We start from the raw sequence: 26,515 nt of genomic DNA, 5'->3' as shown, positions 1-26,515 counted from the left end.
GAAATAAATTTTTAAGAGAAAAGCTTACAAGAGTTTTCATCAGTTCTGGGCTTGGTGCCTTTTTAATTCAGAATACATTTGAAGATAAAGTACTGATAGTAGATATATCATAAATCCATACTATCTTATATGACCAATTTGCTTTCTGCTTTTTCAGAATTTTCTTCATAGAAACAGTACAAATGCCTCTTATAAAACATAAGCTCAATCTGTTTTTATAGCCTTATTTATACATTTATTTCTTATATCCAACATTTGTGCGCTATTTTTTACTGGAGGCTGCCTGGCAACAGAGGGTCATAGCTGCTATGTATATCAAAGGGTTCGTCCCTTCGGCTGCTGCTGTTCGTCCTCCTCCTCTTCCTTTTCAGTCGATTTTTCGGTGACCGGCGGGAGTTGCTCTCTCTCTCTCTCTTTCGTCAGGTGCAGGCAATTAAAAATGTATTGAAAATTGATTTTTATGCGACGGGCCATCCCTGATGCCCATCTGCAAACTGCTGCAGTAGTCGGTGGCCGTTGGCATTCCCAGTGGTCATCACTGTCCCCGATTGTCAACGTTGTCTGCGTTGGCCAGACATCTACCTTCTCCTGCTCTTGCTTCTCCCACTGCTCTTGCTGCCGATTTAATTGCAACGTTTAAAAATTTCCTTAATTTCGGGCCGTGACGTCGTTCTGCACTGTTTGCCTGGCCGCACTCCTGTTGCCTCCTGTTTCTCAGTCCCTGCCCCTGTTTCCTGTTCAGCGTCTACCCCGACGCGCCTCCACGGCGGCCTTCCTGAACCGATTGTGCGAGCCGGCGCCAAACTGTTTGCCAGCAGCCAGAAGGGCCGTGGAGCCGGCCACCTCGTCCTTCTCGGGCAGATGGGCTACATGAAGAATGTCGTAGAGCAGCTTGCCGCACTCTTGCGACTGCAGCATCTCGGACAGCTCCGTCTGGGTGCGCAGCAGCAGTTGGCGGAGGCTGCCGCCCTTCCGTAGCAGGCCGTGCACGTTGCGCGTGTGGACGCCGGGCAGACGGAGCAGGAAGTCGTGTATGCCGCTGTTATACTGCAGCTGCTCGCCGGCCACGGGTTCCTCGCTGCCCAGAGCCACGGCCAGGCAGGGGTCCGGCTCCGGCTTGCCCAGCTTCAGCTCCTCAAACAGCTGGGCCGTAGCGTACGGACTGGGCGACCAGATGAGACGCAGCCGGGGAAAGTGCAGTGTGAGCAGCTGCAGCTTTTGCACAATGTCCGCATTGGTGGCCGCCGTCTGCTGCGATAACATGAACTTGCCCTGCAGGTGGAAGGGCTTGTTCTGGTCGAATTCAATGAGCAGTATGGGCTTGGCATAGTGACGCTGCATCTGGACGCACTGATTGTACAGCCGCCCCGAGTTGAGGGACCCAATCAGATCTGAGATTGACTTGCGCTCCACGCACACCTCCGGCGTCAGTATATAGTCCCCGATGGAAATGGTCAGGGGCAGTACCTCTAGCCCCCGTTTGTGGATGAGGCATGGCAGGTCCGATCGGAACTCTCGCATGTCCACAATCACCTTGGGCGTCTCCTTCTGCCCCTGAGGCTGTTTCTGACCGCCGGCTTGCCGACTCTGGGCATTGTCCCCTGGCTCGTCATCGTAGCTCTTGTACAACACAAAAGCCTCGTCCGTCTTGCCGTCCTGATACTCTGGCACAACCATTTTCTGTAAAGAAATGTACACAGTTTAGTGGAAATAAAAATAAAAAAATAAAGGATCTACGAGGGCTGCTTTTTTGGCCTTATTGGGATCCAATATTCATGTGCACTAAACATTTTTTTATTTTCTGGGATAACTCTACTGTTTGGCCTAGCGCCTTCTCATGACAGCATAGAGATATGCATAGCATGCGTATCTCTTAACGCATGCTATCGCTTGCTTACTTCTGATTTGCGCTCTTACTTTCTGCATAGCCCTATCTCGACTTTCGTCATCCGACGAGAGCTGTGAGGAAGGTCCATTGGCAAATCAGATGACCCATCTACACCGATATTCATCGCAAGCAGAAGTTCCGTCGTCTGCCACAGTGGCCCTGTCTTCATAGCATTACAAATCGAAATATTTTTGTTGTTATGATTCAACTAATCAATCTAGATACGCCTCTAAAGAAGTTCAGTGGCTCGACGCCTACATAAATGTTTTTCTTTTACGTTCGCGTTTAATATCGGTTAACAATAAACGAAAAGGTCATCTCAGTAAAAAACTGAGATTAACAAATGAAAATTTCCATGTCTTGATTTTCGACCATATTCGAAGTGGATTATTAAGTCAAAAACGCCCAAAATCAGTTGTTGTGCCACAAAAGATTGATACTGCGAAAGAAATAAGTAATTGAACAAGATCATCATGTCACATACCGGGAGAACTTTAGGCATCCTTAGACATTACAATGAAGTCCATCAATAAGATTTTTCATGATCATCGTGAAAAAAAAAGATGTGTTCGCGCTGGATCGCGCTGAGAAATCGTTTAAAAAGATGCGATCGATTGGTGTAAGCTATATAAAACATCTAAACAGGTTACGAATCATGGACATATGAATTTGAGCCGGAAGCAAAACAGTAATCAACGGTATGCACATTTTAAGACAAGCGAAATGGCACAAAAGTTTTCGCAACGAACCATTGAAGATCCACTGATTGTTCGGAAACTGATCAACAACAACTGGTAATGTTACAACTCTTTCGATAGAGAAAAGTAGGAGTTTTTTGAGAATTTAGAAAACTAACCTGCAAATACGGATTGTACTGTAATACCATATTCCGAGCTCTTACACATCAGCCCTCTCAAAAGATTTTGTAACCACTCAAATTATCGAATCATGCCGCCATCTGCCTGTCAGATATTTCATCACTTTTGATAGGATCTTTTTTTCCAGCTATTAAACAAAAACTGAGTGGTCAAAGTTTTTCTACACCTTCTATGTGACTAAGGGGAAAATGGGTATCCATCTTCTTGGAGAATATTGCTCTAAGCCCGTTCGTTTTTTCATAGTTAGGACAGAAACTTAAGAGCATCTAGGTAAGCTTAACTTATGTATGCATGCCAACTTTATCGTTGGCCTTTCGTCTGCATCAAACTCCAAATGTAAAGCTAATATGAAAAGCCGGTAGTTTAAAATATATCAAATACTTGAGGAAGCTCGGAAACAAAACTATACGTTTTATGGGGCCATTCCTAAGACCAGAAACAGTAAATTAAATTATAGGACACATTTTATTGACTATGGACGGAACAGAACAGAAAGAACAGCTTGCACTTGTACCACAAGATGAGTCTCCCAAGGATCCCAAGGATCAAACTACTTTCAAACTTGGTAATATATAACATATAACAAAGCTAACGGGATTGCAAATATGAAAAGCCAATGCCATCAAAAATATCTAAAAGAAGCTACAGCAAGGTTGAGTACAAGAATGTCAGCAAATATTAAAAATGGCCAAGCTTCGGTACAAAACAAGGCCACTGTAGACCCAGTGGACATGCATGAATTGAATGTAAATTTTTAAATGCAAGACCCAAAAGAATTTCCCATATAAAAATCAAACCCCAAGTTCGAACGCTAATAATTGTAATTGACACGGGTGCAGAATTTTGCATTATTAATGAAAACGTAAGCAATCGAAAATGGAGAACAGAAATTGAAATTGAGGTCAGAGCGCAAGGACATATAATAAACAAATTATTTACTACAATATACATATGTATGTACATACATGAATGTAGATTTCCATGTTTTGAAATATTTAACTTATACAACACATTCCCACAAAAATAAAAAGTGCCGTGCGCGACTGACCAGAGTATCATATCCTTATGTATTTTGGGGCCCTGAACGTCAGGTTTTGTTTTTCCAAAATCTCAAAAAATCAATGTGGAAACTCATTTGAAAAATTCATAGGATTTGCTTGAAACTCGTGACCGGGGGGTTTTTGAGGGTCGCTGATGAAGATTTCTCTGGGGATTAATTAACTTCTTTACGAGCCAAGACGACGACTCGGAAACAATACATAGCGCAGAATCCGAAGATCGCCACTGTATTAAAATTACAGAAAAAAGCTCAAAATATTTTCAAAATACACATAATACTAAAAGCCGGAAACAACGAATCATGAATCACCCTAATTTTTACTAATACCCTAATTAAAAAAAAAATACAACTGCAGTGCGTGTAATTAAGCTAAATTTGAGCACCAAATGTTATTATTTATTTCATTTTGTATCCGAAACAAAATAGTATGTTCAAAAATTTGTTGTCAATAAGAATAACACAATTTAATGGTTCGAAATACACTTTGTTATTCAGTAAGCCCATACAGTAAGCCTAAGTTCCAACGAGATTCCAATTTATGAATTTATGAAAATACGCTTCCACATCTGTTATGACCTCATCAGTTGATGAAAACCGCTTTCCAAGCAGGAATTTTATTTAGGTTTGGAAACAGATAGAAGTCGCTAGGAGCCAAGTCTGGTCAATACGAGGAATGCTCCAGCATTTCAAACATTAATTTATAGATTTAAGCCATTGTCCAAATGATTTTGTGACACGGTGGATTGTCCCGATGAAAAATAATTTGTTCAGCTGGTCTAAAAGGATACAGCCAAAATTTTTCTTACACTGCCCAATGAGCTGCCAAGGGCTTCTACTAAATCTCTTTCAGTCACTCGATAATTCTTCAATACGATATCCTGTATTTTTTCTACAATTTCTGGTGTTGTTGCTGATTTTGTACGTACTTGACGTGGGTAGTCTTCAAGGCTTGTTTAATTAAATTAAATTAATTAAATTAAATTAAGTTAAATTAATTGAAGGCAGAGTGTTTATAAACCTTCAATATTCATAAATTTTCTTTGCTTTTAAAATTTAATTTAATTTTGCTAAATGATTTAAAAAAAAATGAAATGACAGATTGAAATGAAACTTCACATATGTACGTTCATATGAAATATGCAAATTAGGCTAGTCGCAACGCCCTCTCTTATCAAACCGCACAACTTATTGGACATCCTTGTATCTTACAATTCATTAATTAAGTAAACACGCCACAGATCGTGGATATTAAACTTATGAATTCTACATAACAGCTGTTAAGTCTGGCAAATACCAAAATACAGATCCATTCACAAATTTTACAATAACACAATCCATAGCCCTACCAATACCAGGCCAAAAGATCTTTTAAACATTTTACTTTTTTCTGACGATATTTCGCAGTTACATACATATAATTTTATAAGGGGGGAAACGCTTCCATCTGGGCGTTACCCACATCCGCTTTCACCACAAATATAATATACCCCGATACTAGAAGAAAGATTTGCAAAATTATTCTTCCATTATAAGGAAGATCTTGCTTAGCCATAAACCTGGAGCTAAGGTCGATTTTGGGCAACTACACGTCAACACGGGACAAAAATAGAAGTTGTCTTTCGTGGAGATCAATTCAAACTCAGATTTCAGTGAAAGTTGAGGCAATATATTGATGCAAAGTCCTGGTAAATGTTGTGCATTGATACCCATAACTACCAGATTGCCGAATTTGGCTTAGATCGGATCATTATTATAGCCAGAAGGAACAAATGAAATTGCAGTGGCTACGCAACGCCTTCCCCGATCTTACTCATTCTCTCACTCACTCGTTAACTTGCAGAGTGCATCCTCTTGCGGAGATGAGGCATACTCACTGAGTATCGGGTATAAATGTAGAGCCGCGGCCCTAGCCGCAGCTCACAACGTTCCCGCTCGTTTCCACTTGCAATGTGTACGCTTGTACGATTGGGTGGACTTTAATCTGCGACCTTTAGATGGCAGCAATCCCTGGGAAAAGTGGGACATTTAAAAATCCAACATTACTTGAATTAATTTCCTTAGCCTCTGGTATGACTACGTAAAAAAAATTAAGTATCCAATCAAAAGTTGTAACATTATTGGGCTAGTCCTTTTCTCATTTTGTGTTTTACTCACGCTCTTGGTTTCGATGATTAGCTCGAACGCGGCCTTCTCTCGCCTTAGGCTTGTCAGATATGACTGCTCCTCGACTGTCCGTGCATGGATCAGAAAGTAGACCTTCATCCGTTCGGCGGGTGGCAGGCAGCGATGCGCCTCGAACACTTCCAACTGGCGTATGGCCGTCACATTGGTGTTGTACATAACCACATGGTGCGGCTGGAGCTTCTCCAGTATATGCTCCAGTGCCATGGAGCCCTCGCGCTCTGTCTTGAAGGTCTGCAGACAGACGTAGGGCTGCTTGCGGTGAGCCGCCGCCTCGAGGGCAGCCGTCACATCGAATTGTTCGAGTTCAGGTATCGTTTCGAAAATTGATGTATTCGGATCCGCCTTTGGTTGCTTTTCCTGCGACAGAGAGGGCTGGCTCATCGTCAGCATGTAGCTCTCCTCAAAATGCTGCGCTTCCGCATCCGTTTCGCTTAGCAGCTGCGCAAGCTCATCGATCCCAGCAGCAGCAGGCTGGGAGGCCTCTACCGCAGCGGCTCCTGAATTGGGGTGGTCTACTTTAGAGGTAGCTGCTGCTGTTCCGGCCGCAATGGACTGACTTTCGCGGGCATAGCTATCGCTCAGATTGCCCACGGGCACCTCGTGGTGCAAGGCCTGCTGCAGCAGGAAACGAGGCCCGCCCTGTGTGAGGTATTGCTTCAGCTGGTAGCAGGTGCGCGCATCCTGGCAGAGTATCAGCACCTTGGGTTGCTCTTGTCCATGGCTTTTGTGAGATATGTCTTGCGTGAGCAGCTCGGTCAGTGCCTGCCACTTGGGGCAGGGCTCAGGCTCAAATTCTGTTTAATTAAAAGTAATTTTGGGGATGCCATTAAATAACTGGGCGACTCACCCTGCTGGCCATTGTAGACGCGCTGCTTGGAGAGCTTGAAGACCTGTTCGGCGGCATCGAGGAGGGTCCATCCCGAGTTGCTCAGAGCATACTCCGTGCTGCGGTAGCGCTTCATCAGGGCATAGGCGCTCACAGCGTCGTGATACATGGTGGATCTGGGAGTGTGATCGCAAATGAAAGCCACTTCCCGCCAGGATTTGCCGAAAAGTACTCACATCATCAGACTACGCAGGATCTTGAGGTCGGCGACAATCAGCTTCGTCTGTGAGTTAAGCTGATGCCAGATGCAGTCCAGCTGCGCCTGTAGAATTTTGTGGAACTTCTTGGTGACACAATTTTCAACGGTGACGGCCTCCATGTCTACGTTCCGATTAATCCGCTTGATCTCGCGCACCAGAAAGTTCATTATGTCCAGGATGTGCGTCTGGATGGAGGTCATATGCTGGCTGAGGGGGACATGCAGCTCGATAGTCTGCGCCTGCCACGGTTTGAGGGCGCCGCGTACTGTTGCATGGAAGCGGGGCCAGATGTACAGCTGCTTGACAAAGAGATTGCGCATGGTGCGCTCAATGTGCGAGTATCCGATGGTGAAGGCCTCCGGGCTGTTGGAAAAGGCCTTCACGAAGCCCGTCTTGTTGCGCTGCCGGTAGAGGCGCAGGGCGAACGCCTCCTGGCAGCTCTCGATGATGGTGTGGGCTCGCAGCACCACTATTCCGGTGATCAGCTCGATGGGGATGCGCTGCTTGAGCAGATCAACCACCAGGATGCGGGTGCTGATGAACTGAAGGCCTCCCTCCAGATAAACACGCTCCCTGCGGAACAAACATGGATCTGAGTGAGAGGGAAATATGAAAGGACTGGTTATTTTTCACCTTTCCGTTGCCGTATTGGCCACCTCGTGCACGTACTTGGCCTCCATTTTCGATTTATAGTACTGCTCTTCCCAGTCGGAGCCATTGATGATCAGAATAAGGTTTCCAGCATCGCTGTACGCCTTTAAAATGTGAACCAAGGCGCGCTCATAGCTCAGGCCCCTTGTTTCGGGCGGATAATTCATGGTGTTACTTGAGTGTGGGCAACCCCAACTGATGGACACTTACTTGGCACACACCAGCAGGCCGTCTGCATGGACCAGATCGAGAAACATTTGCTTCTCATACTCCAGCAGAACAATATCTTTGCTCATCAAATACTCCTCAGCGGTCACAATGTTGGCCAGCTCGTCATCCTCTCGCACGGCCTCGTCTGTCTCCAGCAGTTTGCTTGTATTCGTCTCCTGAGATTGCTCTTTGCCAGCATCTGCATCCGCATCAGCGGTTTTTTCCGCGGCAGTCTCGGACATGGCTTCAAAAATATTTCACAATTCGCACAAAAAATGCCGGGTTAATCAGCTGTTGTCAAGTCAAAGATAAAATCGAAAATGTATTATCGATGGCGGGAAATTTCAGAGAATATCGACTATTGTTAATGGTCCGGCAACGCCTGACCAGGTACAAACAAATCAGGATTGTTTAATTCACTGAAAAAGCGAAAATCTTTTGAAGAAATTTCAATAATCAAATGAAAAACGTGGGAACCCTAGAATACTAATTCAAAAGATTATGCACCATATATGGCTTTTTAATCAGCATTTTGAGGATGCACAATATCGATGGGGCTGCCAGACTGTTGGAATTGGTAAATTTACAAAATATTCAAAAACGCAAGAAATAAATGATAATACATAACAAATTCATTATAAGCAGTCAATTATGTACAACATACGTTTGCTGCGGCAGCTGCGGTGGTTCGGCGGCCACCACCGCCTGATGGCCAGCCAGCACAAGCGACCCCAGCTGCTAGGCAGCGTGCCCTCCGACCAGCTGGAGCAGCTGAAGAGCAACTACTTCGCTCGGCGGCAGGAACTAAGCGGCGATGAGTGGCAGAGCGTGCGGCACTCGCTGATCGAGGGCTACAAGCACATCAATGACCACAACGTGGACGCCGTCATCCTGGGCGTGTGCAGCGGTCCCCAGCAGCTGTCGCTGGCCAAGAACTACGTGGATTACCTCAGGAGCACCGGAGCCGGACCAAATGCAGCCACCCTGGGCCGCCTATTGCGCGTCTACAACGCGGCCTACCACACACGGCCGCTCAGCGAGGCGGAGCAGCGGGAGATCCTCCAGATCTGCGACTCGCTGCAGGCAGCCCATGAGACACTAGACGCCACCAGCTGCGAGCAGGTGATCCACGGGCTGGTGGCCACCACAGAGCACTGGCAGCGTGCCCTCCCACTGCTGGAGATGATGAAGGTGACTAGCACGCCCAGCGTATCCGCCTACAGTGCCCTGGCCGAAAAAGCGTTTGGCCAAAGCGACCAGGCGGAGGAGGCCTGGCGCCTACTCGAGGAAATGACTCTGGCCCGCAAGCAGCCCAGGTGCGAAGTGTACCTCGCCCTGCTCAACCGTCTCGCCCAGGAGCCAGCAGCCACCTCTAGCCTGAGAGTCGAACTGGAGCGCCTGCTGCAGTTCCTCGAGCGCCACAACATCCTCGTCAGCAAGAAGGTGGCCCAGCGGCTGCTCCAGCTGGGCCAGCAGCTGCCACAACAGCTGCGAGTGACCGCCAGCCGTCTGGGGCCGTTGGGCAAGTGCCAGGAGTGCCGGCAGCACCTGCAACCGGTAGCCATCAGCGACGAGGAGTTCCGGCAGCTGAGCGAGTGCTTTCTGGAGAAGGTTCTGATACGGGAGGACGTGTTCCAGAAGTCCACACCCGAGGAGGTGCTGCGCTTCAAGCAGTACGTGGAGAAGACTGCCCCCTACGACTGTGTGATCGATGGCCTCAATGTGGCCTACTCCACCGGCGCGAAGAAGGCACCCCAGCAACTCGCGAAGCTCCTGGCGACGGTAGTGCGTCACTTCAAGGAGCGACACAAGCGTGTATTAGTCCTGGGCCGCGAGCACATGCGGAAATGGTCCAAGTCGGCCATGCACTATGTGCAGAACAATGCCAGCCTCTTTCTCACCAACAATCTGTAAGGGACTCCCATCCGATCCGATCACAGAATAACTTTTTTCCCTCCCCCCATTGGCAGGTCGCACGACGATCCCTTTCTGCTGTACGCAACGATAAGGAGCGGACAGGAGACTGACTTCTTCTCAAGGGACCTGATGCGCACCCATGCCTTCCTGCTGGGAGCCGAACTGAAGCCCATCTTCCGACGCTGGCAGCAGGAGCACCAGTTCTCTCTGGTCACCCAAACACAGACGGGCAAGATCATTGTCAAAGAGCCCATCCGGCATCGCCTCTCCGTCCACCAGGCGGAGGGTGGGTCCTGGCATGTGCCGTACTGCGATGTGTACACCCCAAATCCCACCGACAGCTTTGACGTGCCGGAGCACTGGCTGTGCCTCATCCTTAATACTTAATAGATTCTCACATGTGTGTCCGCGATTCATTGGACAATAGAAAACCCATACATGCAACGCATCCCTCGAACCCCCTCCTTACCCGCATTTGGGGGCACTGCACTTGTCGAAAGCGCTCTTTTTGAATGTCGGCTGCTGCCTGTTGCGACGGCGCTCGTAGGAAATCTTCTTCTCAGCAGCGCACATGAGGCGACGCTTGATGTGATTGTCCATCTCCAGGTCCATGTCGACGGGCTTGGCCAGCTCGTTGGGATCACGGGTGGCTGCCGAGTCCAGGGCCTTGATCACAAGACTGAGGAGAGCGTGGGCCAGGCGGTGGCACACATCATACTCGATTGCGTCCTGGCTTGTGTAGTAGATGGCCGACTGTGAGGTCGGTTGCACACCAATGGCCAGCAGGATGTTGCAGAAGATGCCGCGCTGCATGCGTGCGTAAGGATCGACCAGCTGCGGCGGTATGCGCATGGTGGTGGCCAAATGAGCTATGAACTTGGCAAACTTCTTGATAAGCACGTTCAGGTACTGTGTACGACACTGGCGCTCCAGTTTGGTCAGCATGTTGTAGTACAGCTCCTGCTTGCGCTTCAAGAAGTCCTCCTTGCGTCGCTCTTTCATTTCGTTGCTCTTCAGAACCTCCCCAAGCTGTCTGCAAGAAAAAAGATTGCCTAATTTGGGTCTTCTATTGGCTTTTGTGCGCACTTACTCTGTGGTTATGGCATTGTATTTGCCCAACATTCTCTTGATCCGCTTGGCCCGCAGCTTAGGGTCGTAAACATCCTTGAACCGCGCGTAGCTTTCCATCAGGTCTTGCATCCTGGGCTGGGATCTGGTCACATCGCTTGGCCGTGCCTTGGGCGGCATGGATGGCTGGTAGGCCATACGGCGGACATATGACCGCAGCTTGTCCACGTTCTCCTCCTGCCTGCGTTGCCGATTGCTAGGACTGCAGTAATCCGGATCCTCCTCTTCGGCCTCCTCGAGCGATGATGTGGGCAACGGCTCATCCCAGTCAGACACGTTCGAGCTGGCCATAATGATTCGTAACTAATATACACAAATAAATATTCTCACAGAAATTTTGCAAAACGGAAACAAAAAATTTCCTTTTTTTGAGCGTATGCGAAAAAATTAAACCCGAAATACTTTGGAGCTCACTGATAATTTCAGTTGTTGCTTAGTCGAACGTTGAATATTGAATGAGCGAGGGACGGGATGACCTCACAAATCTCTCGGCCTACCACATTCAATATTCAATCCTTTATTACAGAATTACATTAATACTATGATAAAGCTATTTGTAGTTAAAATATACATCTAATCAGCTCTCTAGTTGCTATCCTTTTGCACGGACCGCTCCAGGGCGAAGGTGTATTCCTCGGCCAGACGATCGACGGACACCTGGCGCGTTAAGAGGGCCAAGGCGGCGTCCATCTGCTGCTCGGCACTGAGGCTGGCTTCCTTGGTGGTTAGATGGGGCGACAGCTGGAAGGGTATGTCGTCCAGATAGCTGTAGCTTGCGGGGCCGGACACTGGCGCCGTGAATGGCATCGAGGGCGGGTATATTCCGCCAGGATTTGCGCTGGGCTTTCGCTCAATGAACACAAACTCATCGCCACCACTGGGTCGGGGGGCATCCGCAGGACCTTGTATGGCCTCTTCAGTGGGAGTGGCGGTGGGCTTTCGCTTACCAAATACCGAAAACATTTTATAAAATGTCGAAAAATATAAAAATAAATGACGACTGCGCTCGATATATGTACAATCGCGCACAGCGTTGCCAGTCCGTCGCCTTGATGCGCAGGGCTGCATGCTTCTTGTTGTCGGTATGAGTTTCAACTCTTCTCAAAAATTAGCGACAACAAATTTGTGTACAGATAATTGCTGAAGTGAAATAAAAAAGTGCGAAACATGTCGAAGGTGGACCAAGACGCCAGCGCCTCGACAAGCATCATGGAGGTAGGTGATTGCCGCTGCCCAATGCACAGTTTCCCTGCACACCAGTGCCCGAAGGTGCAGCAGCCTCCGCGTACACGCTGGCGGACGCCCCGTCTGCCCGCCCAATTGGGATATACGCAGATTTTAACTATTAACTCTCTCCTTTTCTGCATGTTTTGTTTAGCAAATCAAGGTGCTTATTGAGCCGCCGCCCAATGAGGACGAGAAGGCCGTGAAGGGCACAAACACCAAGCATCCGTACTACAGGCGTCCGGGCCGTGGCCACAATCACGATTATTGCGATGCCTGCGAGGAGGGGGGAAATCTGTTATGCTGCGACCGTTGCCCGTCCAGCTTCCACCTGCAGTGCCAGTAAGTAGAGATGCGATTGAATCCCCTCCCCTTCCCCCCGTAGGTAGCTCCACCAAGTGCACAGTGTTTTAGTGTTCGCTCCCTTCCCTTTTCACATTCAGTGATCCGCCGCTCAGCGAAGAGGATATACCCAGCGGCCAGTGGCTGTGCCACAGCTGCCGCATGGTGAAGGTGATCCAGCCCCGGTCCAAGGCCAATTCCGTGGAGCGCGTGCCCTCGGGCGGTAGTGGCGGCTCGCGCGGCCACACACCGTCGTCGGGGGACCTGGAATCGATACCGCAGAAGATCCGCAATCTGCGCAAGCGGAGCAACAGTGAGCGAAACAGCACCGAGAAGCTGCTGGCCAAGATGCCCCTGGCCATACAGCGGGCCCTCGACCCAAACAAACGTCCTACGCCGCTGGACGACATTATACGCGCTGCCAGCATGCTCAACCCGCAGCAGTTCTCGCTGCCCCCCGAACTTGAGCTACACACGCAGTTCCCCGGCAACGGCAAGGTGCAGCCCGTCCAGCAGACGCAGCCGCATGCGGGCAACGGGCGGAGCCGGGTCTCGGGGAATCAGCGTCGCAACTCGAAGCCGTTCGAGCTAGATGGCCAGGGACTAGTGCCGTTGCCGGCCAAGACATGCTTCTACTGCAGCAAATCGTGCAAGCGGGCGCCGCTCCTTTCCTGCGACTACTGTCCGCTGTTCTACCATCAGGACTGCCTCGATCCGCCGATGACGGCGCTACCGGCGGGCCTCTGGATGTGCCCGAATCATGCCGAGAACTTCATCGTAAGTGCTCCTCCTTCTGCCACTCCTACCACCACAACCACCTCCTCCAGCTCCACCAATCCTGCAACAAAGCCTGCTCTCTCTCTCCAGGACGCCCACATGACCACCAGCATTTCGGCCACAGAGCGTGTGCGTCTATGGAATCGCTTCCATCAGCCGGTTGACCACGAGAGCGTCAAGATGGAGTTCTTCCGCCGCGTACACACGCGCCATCCCCCGTTTCGTACCAAAACCACGGTCCGTACACGCGCCCACATCGATGTCCCGGCCAGTGTCCGGCACCACTACGAGCATCCCCCGCCCCTGCTCCCCTCGATGCGCCAGACGCTGCGCTACGATGGGGTGAAGCGCCGCAAGAATCTCCCCAATTCCGTCGAGGAGATATCCAGGGAGACGGTGACTGAGTCACTGCTCAAGGATTTGGAGGCCCTGCGCTCGGCCCATGCCAAGTTCCGTGAGATACAGCGGGAGTACGGCAATGGCCAGGATTTGGAGGATCTGGGCATCGACAGCGATAGCGACAATAGTCCAGAGGCAGAGCCAGATGCGAGTACGGCAGCGGGAGACGCAGCAGAAAAGCAGGAGAATGGCACGGCTCCCATGGAGCAGGAAGCAGGAGAGCCAAAAGTTGAGCCTTCGGCAACGGCCATCAAAATCGAGGAGAAGGCGGAGAATCCATTTTTGGACATGAGCTTCGACGAGGAGGAGGAGTCGGACAGCAAGTTGGCGATCATCGACGCGGATCTGCGCCACCTGGACGTGGACATCATCAAAAAACTGGCCCACCAGCGCCTCCAGCAGCTCGTCCAGGAGCATCCGGAGATTGTAACACAGTACAAGAATCGCACGGCCGCCCGTCGTTTGCGTCAACTAACGGTTCAGCAACAGCCGACGACCCCTTGTGCCGCTTTGCAGGGCGACCTGGCCCCGGAGGACATGAATCGCTTCTCGCTGCTGTTCACCAGCGAAACGTCATCGATTCTGGCCCAGAAGAACGGTAATGCCGCCGACGAGGATCCCATGATGGCTCTCCACCCGGCCCTGGCCACCGCCGCGGCCATCGCGGCCGCCGATGCCGCCGCCGAGAGCTATGAGCCGCGCGTGCGCACCGATGCGGAGAAGGCCTACGAGCTGGCCTCTCGCCTCGAACTGAAACTGCTCCACTGCAAGGTGCGCGCCCGTGGTGTGCTCACGCCCCTGGGCGATATGCTCGAGGACAGCCGCTGGTTCAGCAACCTGGGGCTGGAGCAGTCGATCTTTATGCGCTACCGCACCCTCTATGTGGGCTATGGGGGTCATTTCACGCCCTCGACATCGATGTGCCACACCGAGACCGTTGATCTCTCCGCCATCGGCTACTGCAGCCGTATCTCGCCCCAGCACGCCATCATCTTCTACGACGAGTTCTCCAAGTCCTTCGAGCTGATCAATTACTCCGAGTTCGGAACAGAGGTCAATGGCCAGCTGTACACGTGCGATCTATCTGAGAATGGACGCACAAAGGCCGCCAAGCGAATGCGCCCAGACGATGCCGATCTGAAGCGCCGCGTTGACGAGATCCTGGACAAGCGTCGCCACATCGAGCGCCAGTACGAGCCAAAGAAGTCGGGCGAGGAAAGGTGAGATATTTTCGGCGGATAACCATTATATCTCAAACCCATTTTCTTTTCGTCCCTTTCTTGCAGACTGGTGGGCATTGTGAAGCCTGCCTGCCGCTGCCAGGCGACGGGGGAGCCAGTTCCCATGGTGCCGGGGGCCTGGGAGGGTGCCGCTGTGCTCGCCCACGGCACTCTGTTGCGCTTCGGCTGCCTCGCGTTTGTCTTCTCAGTGCCCTCGAAGGATCTGCTGCAGGCCCAGGCACGCGCCAATCGTCAGACGTAGGACAAAATGCATTGTAGCCAAGGACCCCAGGGACCCCAGAGATGCCCCCTTCCCTACCCAGAAAATCTCAGTGAGAGCAGCTAGCAGACTTTTCCCCATCCATCCATTATCCCTCATCCTAGAATTAAGTGCCAAGTGCATTCAACAGTTAAACTTCACACAAAACTAATGGAGGTGCCACGGAGGATCACTGTCGTAATTTTTTTGTGTCATTGTAGTAGAAGAACCCCACATCCCAGCCCCTCAAAGCCCACACTCAAACACACACAAATGTATAAATGAAGAATAAAGTCTAAGAAGAAATACGATGAAGAAAGCAAATAATGGAAAGCAAAGTTTTTAATGCTAAGCGTCATCCAAGATTCCTTTTGAAGATGATGTTTGCTGGAGGGATGAACCACGACCTCTAAAGGACAACACGGGACTTCTGGCCATCGGCATTCGGAAGCGCTACCCGCTACCCGCCGAGGAGCTGTCTCCTGGCCTCATCTGCCATCGACATAATGCCCGAAATCCAGCTGCAGATCCCGACTCGCTCCAAGGCGCTGTCCTTCTACTGATATTGATGGAGGCCAATGACCTTTTCACGTTCAGTTTAAGTGCGGGATAGACGCACTGCCGCATAAATCGCATATTCCTTCGACAGATTCCATAAAGTACTTATATATAACGTCTTATTGAACCCATAATCCATAGACCTGTATAAAAAAAGATTACAACGATTGCAACGTCCATCCGATACGCAATCCACAAGTAATTTTCGGGGCCATTTTGGGGGACAGAAAAAACCGATTGAACATTTTATGGAAATAAAGGTTTTACTTTTGAAGGATAACTCCAGATGCAGATGCAGTCTGGCAGTCGCCAAGGCAAACGTTAGTAGCTGAGAATACAGAGGGAAGAGTATACACAAACAGGAACCTCCTTTGAGGACGAAGGACAGACACGGAACAGAGAAATAAGTACATAAAATACATTATGGGCTAACATGCAATACAAAACATAGAATAGTACAGGAATAATACAAATATAAAAACTATGGGTGCCCTGCGTCCACATAAGCGGCAACGGATGTTGTGGCTGCTGCCTCCTGGACAGCACCGGCAGCACCTGTCTGTACCGTTTTGGCAGCGGCAGCGGTGCGCGTGGCCCGCGAACGCTCCCATTCGACTTTGTGCTTGCGCTTCGTGTGGTGGTACATATTCGATTTGGAGCGAAACTCTGTGGGGCAGAAGGAGCAGGTGTGCAGCTTGACGCCCGTGTGCGTGGCAAAGTGTTCCTGTCGCAACACAGAGAGGGAGAAGCTTAAGTTTACGGCTTGCGGATTGCGCAGACACACGCAGTACTTACCTCCAGGTAGCGCTTCATCTTGAAGCACTTGCCGCACACTTCGCAGGCATATTTGGGCTTTGTCAGGCAGCGATGATTCTGGCCGGGCAGCTCCCCGCAGCTGGGACAAATGATGGGCGTTCCAGTGGCAGGCAGAGGAGCGCTATCCTCCATTCTGTGCCGCCGCTTGTCCAGCATTCCAGCCACAGAGCTGTAGAGAGATTCGATATTGGGGCTAGAACCATTTCTTCTGTGACTCTGTGCCTCACCTGTATGGATGCGACAGCCCTCCGCCTGCTCCTGTCGTTATGGTGGTGGCTGCACTCGTACTCGCCGCCGCTGCCGTCATGGCCGTTAAGAGATCCTGCTGCTGCTGGAGGAGTAGGCTCGCACACAGACGCTGCTGCAGGCTGTCCGCCGGCCCGGTGGCAGTCCGGTCGCTGAACGAGGCCGCCGCCACCACAGCGGCGGCCACAGCATTGTAATTGGCCAGCATCAGTTCGTTCTCCTTGAGGCGCTTGTTGTGGTGATGCTCGTGATGCACTGGACTGCTGCTGCTGTTGTCCTTGACATCGCCATCCCCATCGCCGTCGCTGGCACTGCATTCGGTGTTTTGGACCTTCTTGGGGGACTGGGTCTTGCGGCGGCTGGACCGAGTCGTGCGTGAGCGGATCGTGGATGGAGACGTTTTGGCCATCGTTAAGTTGATGGCTTCGATGGAATCACTCTTGATGGCGGACAGTGGAAGTGGCGGCGGCGGCGGCGGCGGCGGCGGAGAAGGAAGCGAAACTGTAGGTGCTGGTGGCGGCTCTTCTTTGATCACAGCTAGTTCGCTGGATACATCTGGCTGGGTCTGCACCTGATTCTGGGACTTGGCCGCATCGCGCTCTTCGCGCGCCTTCAGCCACTGGGTAGTGTGCTTGCTCTTCACGTGCGTGTACATGTTAGAGCGGCAGCGGAAGGCCATTTCGCAGTAGGGACAGGCAATTGGCCGGTCGCCCGTATGGGTGGCCACATGCTCCTCTAGATACCGGCGCATCTTAAAGGATTTTTCGCAAAACATGCACGGAAACTTGTTGACTGCCAACGCCGTCGCCGCTGCTGCGACAGTCTTCGATTCGGCGTACTCAGGCTCCTCCTTGAGGAGCTGGCAAGGGGACGCCTCATCGACGTCAACATCGACATCAACAACATCGCCCTCCTCCGACCAGTTCACATCGCAGTCAATCTCCAGAAACTGGCTGCACAGTGTCGTCTGCTTTAGCTCCACCAGCTTCCAGAAATTGTGGAAGCTCTCCAGCTGCCCGCAGCAGTCGGTGCAGATGCAGGTGGAGATGGCATCATCGCGTGACAGCTGCAAATGGCCAAATTGCGTACTGCAGGATACTGTGGGATGGGGTATTACTTACGCAGAGATACAAGTGGATCGAGATCAATTGGACCAAATAGCTTTCCGGCACTGGTTTGTTGTTGGCTGCTGCTGGCGCTCCTGCTCCTGTTCCTGCTGCCGCTGCACTGTCGCTGTCCGGCGGGGCGTCGGGGGGAACGGTGCCACCGAACAGTAGGACGGCATTCTGCTCGTCCAGCGTGTTCAGGCACAGACGACAAATCATTTTGCAGAATATTTTTATATTTTTACTGCAGCATTGAGTAGTTTATATGTTTTACAGTACGGTCACACCTTTACCTAGCGATGGGCGATATCGATTATAAATTATGGAAAATTATAACTATTGATGCATCGGTATGCGTTTACGCGTTAGGGAATTTTCAGAACAAATATCGATATTATATCGATAATCAATATGATATGTTTTTGTATCTGTATTTCGGTGGCCAAATACTCAATTCGGGTCTTAAAACATTGCAGAACATCGCCATTGTAGCATTTCTGAAGGAGCAGCATTCCTGAACAATGAACGGCCTCCCACAAAGCAAGCACTACAATCTGACGCACTACCAGCAGAGGTACAACTGGGACTGCGGCCTGTCCTGCATCATCATGATATTGTCCACCCAACAGCGGGATGAGATGCTGACCAATTTCGAGGCCATCTGCAAGGAGGAGGGCTTCGGGTCGAGTACCTGGACCATTGATTTGTGCTACCTGCTGCTGCGCTACCAAGTGCGTCACGAGTACTACACCCAGACCTTGGGCATCGATCCAAACTACAGCCAACACACGTACTACTCGAAAATAATTGACAAGGACGAGAAGCGCGTGACGCGCAAGTTCAAGGATGCCAAGGCCCATGGGTTGCGCGTTGAGCAGCGCACTGTCGACATGGAGGTTATTCTCAGGCATCTAGCGCGACACGGTCCGGTTATCCTGCTGACCAACGCCTCGGTGCTCACCTGCGAGATATGCAAGCAGAATGTACTGGAGAAGTTCGGGTAAGTGTGGACAAACCCCCTCCGTTTGCTCAAGCTCCCCTGCTCATGTCCGCTAAGCTGTTTCCATATTCCTTGTATTGCCCGAAATACACGTTTGCCCGCCGCCACCAAAAAAAGGTATGCCGGACACTATGTGGTGCTCTGCGGCTACGACATGGCCACCGAAAAGGTATTCTACCACAACCCGGAGGTGCACGATGGCCGTAAGTATCTTACTATTTGTCCATCAATTAAGAGCTAAAGCTATATAATCATTATGTATGTAGATATTTGCCGCTGCCTGGCCGAGTCGATGGATACGGCGCGTCGTGCCTATGGCACGGACGAGGACATCATCTTGATATTCGACCAGATGGCCAGCAAGGAATAAAGAGACTCCGAGCGGAGCGTCTGCTGCTCATCGTAATCGTAGTACCTGCCCAGCAGTTGCCGTGCTTGAATGGAGGATGGATCTGCGCTTTGTGATATTATTGGATAGGCTAGAAAATTACTAAACGAAGAAGGATTCGATTGGATTGGAAATGGAATATGGTTTGGCTAGGCTTGGCTGCTACGTTGTCGAAGCGAAGCATTTCTTTGGCACAACAGTGGACTTTATTTGAGTTTAGTTATATCATTGATACGCGCGCGGCATCTGACGCAGTTGGTCCCCAAAAAAAAAAAACAACAATTACAAACGCAATTATGCAAACAGGACGCCGATCAGGCTGATGTCCTGCCAACATTCCAATACGATTATCAATACCTTTGTGAATGTATAAATACTATGTATGTTGAGTGTCTCTGTAGAAAATACAAAAGATTATTGTTGAATGCGAGCTGCTGCCTTACTGTGGATCCTCATCCCCATCGTCGTTTCCCACTTTTTTGGTCAGCAGCTGGAGTTTAATGTGCGGCGCCTCTACGGGCAGGACGACCTGACCGCCTGCGTCCGTGTACTTGGCGTACAGCTGTTCGGCAAATAGCTCGAACCCGTGGGAGCGGAGGATCTTCTGCGAGAAGATTCCCGTGGCATCCGCCTTGAGCAGGCGGAAGCCGCGCTTGCGGGCCAGCGACTCGGCGTGCCTAACCAGCTCCTTGGCAATGCCCTGGCCGCGGTAGCTGGCATCCACCGAGAGGATGCGCACATCAAAGATTCGATCGACTTTGAAACGCCCGAAGAGATCAACCTTCAGGTTGTGGCTGTAGAGCAGCTCGAAGATCTTCTTGAAGTTGAGGTCGCTACTCGCCTGGAGCTTCTGCAGGGCCTGCGCTGTGTCGCCCGGGCGCAGGATGCCGTTCAGTATTACTCCGGCTATCTTGCATTCCTCCTGTTCAGCTCCTTCGCTGCGATCCACGGCCATCAGGCTGAGCTTATCGTGCAGCGTCTCCAGGCTGTGGTGCTCCAACTCGCTGTTCCCGAATCCCTTCTGGCACAGTCCAGCGGCCTTGTTCAGTGGCTCGTCCGCAAAGAAGTTCCTCCTCAGGTGGTCGATCACCTGCTCGTAATGCTCTGGTCCAATCAGTTTGTACTCCATAACTGCAATGCTAGTGCAAGTGGGTGGGTGGGTGCCTGGGTGCCTGGGGGATGGAATGCTCCTTTAATTTAATTGAAATTCTGTTATACATACATTTGCAAAATGTCTGTTATAACCACACAAAGGGCTCATCTAACTTTCCGTATAACGCAATTAGCTGTTACCGTTCTTTCAGACACACATACATATGTATGTACGTATGAAAAGTGCACTCACTGTTGGGCAAGGTACATACAGATTTATTTAAATGAGGTGAGATCTCGAACAATTAGGCAGCCATCGTATGAGTCATTTCTGGCAATGCTTCACCCCATATGAAGACACCTTGCAGGCAGTAGGCAGTGGAAGTGTGAGAGTGTGAGCCCCTTACCCTTTTGATGCCTTGTTGACACACCTCTGGCTTTTGACACACCAGAGCTTAAATCTTTACTCTTATTTGTCTGCTGCTCTCTCCACTTATCTTTTTCAATTAGGAAAAAACCAAACTTTACCCAAAGAGCGCACTTAACTTAAACAATTATTTAACAATTTACACTTACTTTCAGTTACTTTCACTTGTTGTCGAGCCTGGAAAAAAATGTGTAACCTACTTGCGGGCGCTGCCAAATGCGAACTGCGACGAGTAGAGCCTGGAGCTTGGAGCCACAGCAGCAGCATCACGGAGCTGTGGTGCGTGCTCGTGTATCCCTCTCCTCTCACCCGAAGTATGGATAAAAAATGTCGGCAGAGCTAGGGGTAGAGGCAGAGGCAGAGGCAGAGGCGTGTAGCCTCAGGGTCACAGGGATACAGAAGTGCAAAGGTTATTCCGTCACCCCTTTCAAGGCACTTCCATGATTACGCACACACGCAACTGCCTTTGTGTTTGATTGTGTGCGAGTGAGTGAGCGATTGCTGGCCGTGACTTATGGCCAAATGCCAATACAATTCCAGGAACGAACAGTAAAATTGAGAGCTGCTCTCCTCCACCTCACTCACACTCGCTCACACTCGCTCAAGCGCTCTTACTCCCTCGCGAATTTGACTTTGTTGTTGAGCGCAGCAACTAACTGTTGATTCTTTTCCTCTTCCCTCCTTTGTGCGTGACTTTCTGAAGGAGAAGGAGAGGGAGTGGAGGAGGGAGGTAGGCTGTGTGTGCCGTCATCCAGACACAATGTAAATACGTACAGTCTGTCCGAAAAGTCTCACTACAGTCGGAAAGAGTATATATGTATTTTCTGAATAAATGTAATATTGATAGCCCTAGATCATACAAATGTGCGACTTGCAGGGAAGCCTCACTCCACACCTTTTGGTAAAACAGTACCCTTCGGCGCTATCATCCACTGAAAATGAATGATAGCATAATTAATTAATTAAGAATATTATTTATAGTTTATGTTTTCTTTATAGTTTTAATTTAAAAATTTGCAATCTAAAAATATGGTTCACTAAACTTCTTTTTAAACGGGAGACACTAAAAAAATTGTTAGTGCTTTTCCAAAAAACTTTAAGATTATATCAAATACTGGAATGTCAGCAAAGAAAGACCTAACAGACCCTTTCTTTAAGAGTTCTAAAGTATGATAAATAGTAATCCAATTCGAATGTTAGGCCCCTGCTATTGTAAAATGGTAGCATACTTTCTCGATACACAGTTTTTTACAGTATTTGCACGCACACATAAGGAGCTTGACTTTGCCATAATGCTGTCAACGGCAACGACAACGGCCAAGACGTGCCACAATCAAACGGGGGCAGAGGAAGGAAGACAAATTGTGTTAATAGATGTATGCATACACGCAGAGGCACAAATATGTACATTCATAAATACAGGGAGCGCCATCTCTTAATTCGGTATTTAAACTTTGAATAGCTTTGAAAAAACGACTGATTTTCAAATATAGGGTATTTTTATTTGGTATTTAATTTGGTGCTTTAAAATTTATTCAGACTAATTTTTGAAATCAACATCAATCAAGTGGCCGCCTTTATAGGACACAATATAATGTGCCATTTTTTCTGTGTTTTCCATCACTTTTTCGATCATCTCGGGCGTTATAGCGAAGATATCGTCACGAATATCAGCCTTGAGCTCTTCAATGGTATAAGACTTGCTGGCGTAAACTTTTTAAATAACCCCACGAAAGGAAGTCTGGGCAGCCAATCAATATTCCCATTTTTTAATACCAGTAACCGTTCAGACCATTGAACGACTATTTGCAATGTACAGCATAACTACATATTTCAGCGCGTTGTTTCGGTAGTTTCCAAGAGTGGTCTACTCAAGTCAATCGGTTCACAAGTGTCCAACCTATTCAATGCTTTAATACCGACATAAGAGATGGCGCACCCAGTATGTGTGGGATACAGGATTTTTAGTACACACTCAAAGATAGGCAGGCCTTCCCAAGGATATTTACTAAGTAAAAGAGTTTGTCAGCATTTTGATGAAGTGGATGAGACTTCAAATGATTCTCCAACCATATCTGAACTCCCCTTTAAAATCAGCGGATAGTGATTAAGTCTATTGACTTTGTGAGAACTGATCATAAGCAGTATACAACGTATATACTTATAGAACGTTCGGTCTATGCTTTTTTAATTGGAGGAAAGAGTATGAAATGAAAAAAGTAAACCAAGACACTCCCAAACGTTCGTTCTTCTTTCTGTGAAGGAAGATAATCAATGTATATGTACATATGTATATGTATATAAAATCCTGCCAAGAAAAAATTAGTCTAAAAGCTACACACGCTTACACGTTTACACACGCGCTGTATGTGTGTGTGTGTGTGTGGGTGTGAAAAGAAAACAATGCGAATAAAGTCGCTGTCAAACTACGAGAGGTACCGTTGCAGAAGAAGCAGAAAAGGAGATCATTCGATCACGCAGCGAGTGTGCGGGCAACAGATAGAGCGTAGAATGAATGCAAGGAATTAATCCTACCATACATACACATGTGTGTATGAATACATACAGATGTGCGTAGCTCCCTTAACAGCGATATCCGTATCTCATAACCATTTAATAGAGTCTACCGAATGGCGAAAGCTCCAAGTACATATATGTATGCATACTGAATACTTTAATTAATAGTTGCCCGTCACTGGACTGTGGCCAAATGGGGCGGACGGGCACGTGTCCATTGACACATATAGAGTCATCACAGAGCCCTCCCATACAACAAATAATGGAAGCACATGACGGCACAAGACGCATATTCAAATTGCGTGACGCTGCTGTAGATCCCATGCCATAAACCGAAGCCGTACCTAAACCAGAACCTGAACCAGAGCCATGGCTATTTTCGGGTCAAACGCACAAAGGTATTTCAAAGTCAATTTGGTCGGTTGTCGTCTGTGTCTGACTGTGCAGATGGCATTTCTTTTGTGTTGTGCGTGTGTTTCCGCGCCCCGAAATGGGCGTATGTACATTGCAGCGTACCCAAAAATATCGTTGTGCGTTATTGCTGCCAATCAGATTCAATTTAAATCAATCTTCCCCACTAACGGTAACTGCTGCACGGAACTGATATCACTTCACGCCGTTTGTTCGAAAAAACGGTACGATACAAATCCATCAAGTTGACAGCCCAAACAAGCTATCGATTGATGAGGATCCACCATCCCAGTGGTACATTTCATATAAAGAGTGTCCCAACGAAATCCTGCTGTATGACAGTATTCCATTTTGATTTATACACTGCCAATGAGATCCTGATCTTAATTTGTGCAATACCTTATTTCAAAATTCGATGTTTGTCGAACGATCTTTCTGAAGATATTCCATTTAATATGTATATTATATAGGATCTATTTATCTATCTATGAAGAGACCTCATCTATGAAAGCACTCTCTCTTTCATCGCGGACAGCTGTTGCGGAACAGCTGACCATCGCGTCTCTCGTTCTCCGTCCGGACCGAACCGGGTCGCTTCGGTGTCGCTCATTCGTCGGCCCATTCTCTAGACGTGCACTCGTTCCGTTGTGGCTGTCCCGTCCGTTTATTTTCGTATTGTCGCATATATTTTTTGTGTGAATATTTATAGTTTATAGTTGGCGTTGTGCGTGTGACTTTTGTGTTTTTATTCTCTGTACGACTCTAAAAACTCTAAACATGGCATCCAGAGATCGCTTGCCCGTGTTCCCCTCCCGCGGGTGAGTACCCAACCACCTATCAGGTGTCCTGGGGTGTGGTAATTCTCATCCTCCAACAGGGCCCAAACGCTGATGAAATCGCGTCTGGCTGGCGCCACCAAGGGACATGGACTGCTCAAGAAGAAAGCCGATGCCCTGCAGATGCGCTTTCGCCTCATTCTGGGCAAAATTATTGAGGTATGTGGTATCAATGCCCTAGTCAATCCAAACTCAAATGAACGCTGCTTCCAGACCAAGACTCTGATGGGCCAACTGATGAAGGAGGCCGCATTTTCTTTGGCGGAGGCCAAATTCACAACAGGCGACATCAACCAAATTGTGCTTCAGAACGTGACCAAGGCCCAGATCAAGATACGTACCAAGAAGGACAATGTGGCGGGTGTCACGCTGCCGGTGTTCGAGCCCTACACCGATGGAGTAGACACCTACGAGCTGGCCGGTCTGGCCCGAGGCGGCCAGCAGCTGGCGAAGCTCAAGAAGAACTATCAGAGCGCCGTGCGCCTCCTGGTCGAGCTGGCCTCGCTACAGACATCATTTGTAACCCTGGATGATGTCATTAAAGTTACCAATCGTCGAGTCAACGCGATCGAACATGGTGAGTCGTGTGTTTTAACTATGTATATCCTCCAATTATCTTATACTTTCCTGTGCAGTGATCATACCGCGCATTAATCGCACCATTGAGTACATCATCAGCGAACTGGATGAGCTGGAGCGTGAGGAATTTTATCGCTTGAAGAAGATCCAGGACAAGAAGCGAGAGGCACGCAAGTCTGCCGACAAGCGACGTGAAGAGCTGCGTCGCCTGGGAGACGCCGCCGCCACTGAGGAGGTCCAGAACATACTCGATGAAGATGGCGATGAGGATTTGTTGTTCTAGATTCACACACCTCCTCACTTTCTGCTACCTCACCTGATCCCCCACTGATTCTTGTTCCTGTTCCAAATTGTTCATTGGGATATCCACATAAATGTCTCCCGTTTATCGTTCTTGTTGGAAATATACTCGTATATTGATATTGTATGTATATCTGTTTGTACATAAGTGATGCAAAGCCATAATGTCGCTTGTGTCTCAATGTCTCAATTGTCAATTGGTTTCTATGTTGTTTCTGTGTGTAACGTAACCCAAGGGCTTTCATCATTTTATGTACGTAACGATCAAAGCAACTGTCTGTCCATATGTGTAGCTAAAGTACCCTATCAGTACGAAATGTTTTACATTTCTCATCAAGTATTTAGTTTTTTTTTTACTGTGTGAATCCTCCATTCTTTGCAGCTTTCCGATGTGGTAGATGATCGTTTACGTGTGTACTTCTAACGATTAGAAGTACAATGTCAAGAAAAAGGTGACCAAAAATACTATAGAATTTTTATGTTAAATGTACCCAATGTGTACATACATATGTACCCACTCTTATAGAAGTATTAAGTATCAAAGTTCAATGGATGTAGGGAATGCTCACAACCTTAGTATCAAAGATCTAAAGATCATAACTCCGTATCGATTATCTTAGGAAGTAAAGCATTGCATATTTTAGGAATCCGTGTTTCAAATACATATCTTACTAACGGAAATATCCAATCGCTTAGGAACCTAGGCATCAATTTTGTTATGAATTTAAGTATTAAATTTAATAGGTCTTTAATTATCAAATATTTTGCAAGTGCATCTCCTTCTTTGGTATCTTATATTTTATATGCATAATATACTATATATATGATTATGCATATAATTTGTATTATAATATTTTAATATGATGGGCCATAAAAATGTGTGATTAATCTGGTTATGGCTCTCAAATTGCCAATTATCGAATGCTTTTTGCGGATTCACGGCCGGTACGTGCCGCGTACAGTCATTGTGTCATTGGGTTTGGAGATCAGTTTTCGACCACAGCTTTCGCACAGCA

General features: G+C 48.5%; 9 protein-coding genes across 12 annotated transcripts; 4 read left to right on the top strand and 5 right to left on the bottom strand.

Moving 5' to 3' along the window:
• Positions 1-33: 33 nt before the first annotated feature.
• mei-9 (DNA repair endonuclease XPF mei-9) lies at positions 34-8,233 on the bottom strand. The gene is made up of 6 exons (XM_001354436.4): positions 7,958-8,233; positions 7,730-7,891; positions 7,073-7,669; positions 6,858-7,012; positions 5,981-6,804; positions 34-1,680 (listed from the first exon to the last, which is right to left on the bottom strand). The coding sequence occupies exons 1-6, from the start codon at positions 8,197-8,199 to the stop codon at positions 739-741; spliced, it is 2,922 nt and encodes a 973-aa protein (XP_001354472.3). The 5' UTR covers positions 8,200-8,233; the 3' UTR covers positions 34-738.
• LOC6901124 (uncharacterized) lies at positions 8,164-11,463 on the bottom strand. Its single transcript, XM_002134563.3, has 3 exons — positions 10,965-11,463; positions 10,344-10,907; positions 8,164-8,248 (listed from the first exon to the last, which is right to left on the bottom strand). The coding sequence occupies exons 1-3, from the start codon at positions 11,291-11,293 to the stop codon at positions 8,245-8,247; spliced, it is 897 nt and encodes a 298-aa protein (XP_002134599.2). The 5' UTR covers positions 11,294-11,463; the 3' UTR covers positions 8,164-8,244.
• mldr (mitochondrial ribonuclease P catalytic subunit) lies at positions 8,341-10,331 on the top strand. Of its 2 annotated transcripts, none has more exons than XM_001354435.4 (3): positions 8,341-8,534; positions 8,603-9,867; positions 9,928-10,331. In XM_001354435.4, the coding sequence occupies exons 1-3, from the start codon at positions 8,496-8,498 to the stop codon at positions 10,259-10,261; spliced, it is 1,638 nt and encodes a 545-aa protein (XP_001354471.4). In that variant the 5' UTR covers positions 8,341-8,495; the 3' UTR covers positions 10,262-10,331. The 2 variants fall into 2 exon arrangements, with proteins under 2 accessions (XP_001354471.4, XP_015042353.2); XM_015186867.2 differs by having other exon boundaries at positions 8,600-9,867.
• LOC4814347 (uncharacterized) lies at positions 11,405-12,085 on the bottom strand. The gene has a single exon (XM_001354434.4). The coding sequence runs from the start codon at positions 12,068-12,070 to the stop codon at positions 11,588-11,590; it is 483 nt and encodes a 160-aa protein (XP_001354470.3). The 5' UTR covers positions 12,071-12,085; the 3' UTR covers positions 11,405-11,587.
• LOC4814346 (PHD finger protein 12) lies at positions 12,080-15,550 on the top strand. 2 transcript variants are annotated; one of them, XM_001354433.4, is made up of 5 exons: positions 12,080-12,217; positions 12,381-12,568; positions 12,670-13,345; positions 13,436-14,964; positions 15,031-15,550. In XM_001354433.4, the coding sequence occupies exons 1-5, from the start codon at positions 12,170-12,172 to the stop codon at positions 15,224-15,226; spliced, it is 2,637 nt and encodes an 878-aa protein (XP_001354469.4). In that variant the 5' UTR covers positions 12,080-12,169; the 3' UTR covers positions 15,227-15,550. The 2 variants fall into 2 exon arrangements, with proteins under 2 accessions (XP_001354469.4, XP_033241262.1); XM_033385371.1 differs by having other exon boundaries at positions 12,670-14,964.
• Positions 15,551-16,023: 473 nt separating this feature from the next.
• Positions 16,024-18,279, bottom strand: LOC6901123 (zinc finger protein 865). The gene is made up of 4 exons (XM_002134562.3): positions 17,965-18,279; positions 16,825-17,909; positions 16,577-16,766; positions 16,024-16,505 (listed from the first exon to the last, which is right to left on the bottom strand). The coding sequence occupies exons 1-4, from the start codon at positions 18,166-18,168 to the stop codon at positions 16,263-16,265; spliced, it is 1,722 nt and encodes a 573-aa protein (XP_002134598.3). The 5' UTR covers positions 18,169-18,279; the 3' UTR covers positions 16,024-16,262.
• A 64-nt stretch (positions 18,280-18,343) lies between these two features.
• Positions 18,344-19,762, top strand: LOC4814297 (protein GUCD1). Of its 2 annotated transcripts, none has more exons than XM_015186866.2 (3): positions 18,344-18,949; positions 19,007-19,152; positions 19,216-19,762. In XM_015186866.2, the coding sequence occupies exons 1-3, from the start codon at positions 18,471-18,473 to the stop codon at positions 19,317-19,319; spliced, it is 729 nt and encodes a 242-aa protein (XP_015042352.1). In that variant the 5' UTR covers positions 18,344-18,470; the 3' UTR covers positions 19,320-19,762. The 2 variants fall into 2 exon arrangements, with proteins under 2 accessions (XP_015042352.1, XP_001354468.1); XM_001354432.4 differs by having other exon boundaries at positions 18,347-18,949; positions 19,067-19,152.
• Positions 19,501-21,164, bottom strand: AANATL7 (Arylalkylamine N-acetyltransferase-like 7). The gene is made up of 2 exons (XM_015186865.2): positions 21,006-21,164; positions 19,501-20,509 (listed from the first exon to the last, which is right to left on the bottom strand). The coding sequence occupies exon 2, from the start codon at positions 20,464-20,466 to the stop codon at positions 19,777-19,779; it is 690 nt and encodes a 229-aa protein (XP_015042351.2). The 5' UTR covers positions 20,467-20,509; positions 21,006-21,164; the 3' UTR covers positions 19,501-19,776.
• Positions 21,165-24,387: 3,223 nt separating this feature from the next.
• On the top strand, positions 24,388-25,626 carry Vha36-3 (Vacuolar H[+] ATPase 36kD subunit 3). Its single transcript, XM_001354430.4, has 4 exons — positions 24,388-24,602; positions 24,662-24,779; positions 24,834-25,197; positions 25,256-25,626. Exons 1-4 carry the CDS (start codon positions 24,562-24,564, stop codon positions 25,480-25,482), a joined length of 750 nt encoding a protein of 249 aa, XP_001354466.2. The 5' UTR covers positions 24,388-24,561; the 3' UTR covers positions 25,483-25,626.
• Positions 25,627-26,515: the final 889 nt, after the last annotated feature.

Source organism: Drosophila pseudoobscura, chromosome X, assembly GCF_009870125.1.
Source record: "Drosophila pseudoobscura strain MV-25-SWS-2005 chromosome X, UCI_Dpse_MV25, whole genome shotgun sequence".
Lineage (NCBI taxonomy): Eukaryota > Metazoa > Arthropoda > Insecta > Diptera > Drosophilidae > Drosophila > Drosophila pseudoobscura.
Note: the sequence above shows the minus strand (reverse complement) of the source record. Positions and strands in the feature narration are given on the sequence as shown.

What these genes read in the sequence shown, in the direction of transcription:
- mei-9 (XM_001354436.4), bottom strand. Translation starts at nt 8,199, where the DNA reads ATGTCCGAGACTGCCGCGGAAAAAACCGCTGATGCGGATGCAGATGCT. An exon ending in GGCCTGCTGGTGTGTGCCAA is followed by an intron (nt 7,892 to 7,957) that starts GTAAGTGTCCAT and finishes GCCCGAAACAAG; the next exon opens with GGGCCTGAGCTATGAGCGCG. An exon ending in GCCAATACGGCAACGGAAAG is followed by an intron (nt 7,670 to 7,729) that starts GTGAAAAATAAC and finishes TTTGTTCCGCAG; the next exon opens with GGAGCGTGTTTATCTGGAGG.
- mldr (XM_015186867.2), top strand. Translation starts at nt 8,496, where the DNA reads ATGCACAATATCGATGGGGCTGCCAGACTGTTGGAATTG. An exon ending in CTGCCAGACTGTTGGAATTG is followed by an intron (nt 8,535 to 8,599) that starts GTAAATTTACAA and finishes ATTCATTATAAG; the next exon opens with CAGTCAATTATGTACAACAT. An exon ending in CTCTTTCTCACCAACAATCT is followed by an intron (nt 9,868 to 9,927) that starts GTAAGGGACTCC and finishes CCCCATTGGCAG; the next exon opens with GTCGCACGACGATCCCTTTC.
- LOC6901124 (XM_002134563.3), bottom strand. Translation starts at nt 11,293, where the DNA reads ATGGCCAGCTCGAACGTGTCTGACTGGGATGAGCCGTTGCCCACATCA. An exon ending in TACAATGCCATAACCACAGA is followed by an intron (nt 10,908 to 10,964) that starts GTAAGTGCGCAC and finishes TTTTTCTTGCAG; the next exon opens with ACAGCTTGGGGAGGTTCTGA.
- LOC4814347 (XM_001354434.4), bottom strand. Translation starts at nt 12,070, where the DNA reads ATGCAGCCCTGCGCATCAAGGCGACGGACTGGCAACGCTGTGCGCGAT.
- LOC4814346 (XM_033385371.1), top strand. Translation starts at nt 12,170, where the DNA reads ATGTCGAAGGTGGACCAAGACGCCAGCGCCTCGACAAGCATCATGGAG. An exon ending in CCTCGACAAGCATCATGGAG is followed by an intron (nt 12,218 to 12,380) that starts GTAGGTGATTGC and finishes TGTTTTGTTTAG; the next exon opens with CAAATCAAGGTGCTTATTGA. An exon ending in AGCTTCCACCTGCAGTGCCA is followed by an intron (nt 12,569 to 12,669) that starts GTAAGTAGAGAT and finishes TTTCACATTCAG; the next exon opens with TGATCCGCCGCTCAGCGAAG.
- LOC6901123 (XM_002134562.3), bottom strand. Translation starts at nt 18,168, where the DNA reads ATGATTTGTCGTCTGTGCCTGAACACGCTGGACGAGCAGAATGCCGTC. An exon ending in CGATCCACTTGTATCTCTGC is followed by an intron (nt 17,910 to 17,964) that starts GTAAGTAATACC and finishes GGCCATTTGCAG; the next exon opens with CTGTCACGCGATGATGCCAT. An exon ending in GGGCTGTCGCATCCATACAG is followed by an intron (nt 16,767 to 16,824) that starts GTGAGGCACAGA and finishes ATCTCTCTACAG; the next exon opens with CTCTGTGGCTGGAATGCTGG.
- LOC4814297 (XM_015186866.2), top strand. Translation starts at nt 18,471, where the DNA reads ATGAACGGCCTCCCACAAAGCAAGCACTACAATCTGACGCACTACCAG. An exon ending in AATGTACTGGAGAAGTTCGG is followed by an intron (nt 18,950 to 19,006) that starts GTAAGTGTGGAC and finishes ATGTCCGCTAAG; the next exon opens with CTGTTTCCATATTCCTTGTA. An exon ending in CCCGGAGGTGCACGATGGCC is followed by an intron (nt 19,153 to 19,215) that starts GTAAGTATCTTA and finishes TTATGTATGTAG; the next exon opens with ATATTTGCCGCTGCCTGGCC.
- AANATL7 (XM_015186865.2), bottom strand. Translation starts at nt 20,466, where the DNA reads ATGGAGTACAAACTGATTGGACCAGAGCATTACGAGCAGGTGATCGAC.
- Vha36-3 (XM_001354430.4), top strand. Translation starts at nt 24,562, where the DNA reads ATGGCATCCAGAGATCGCTTGCCCGTGTTCCCCTCCCGCGG. An exon ending in CCCGTGTTCCCCTCCCGCGG is followed by an intron (nt 24,603 to 24,661) that starts GTGAGTACCCAA and finishes ATCCTCCAACAG; the next exon opens with GGCCCAAACGCTGATGAAAT. An exon ending in AGTCAACGCGATCGAACATG is followed by an intron (nt 25,198 to 25,255) that starts GTGAGTCGTGTG and finishes TTTCCTGTGCAG; the next exon opens with TGATCATACCGCGCATTAAT.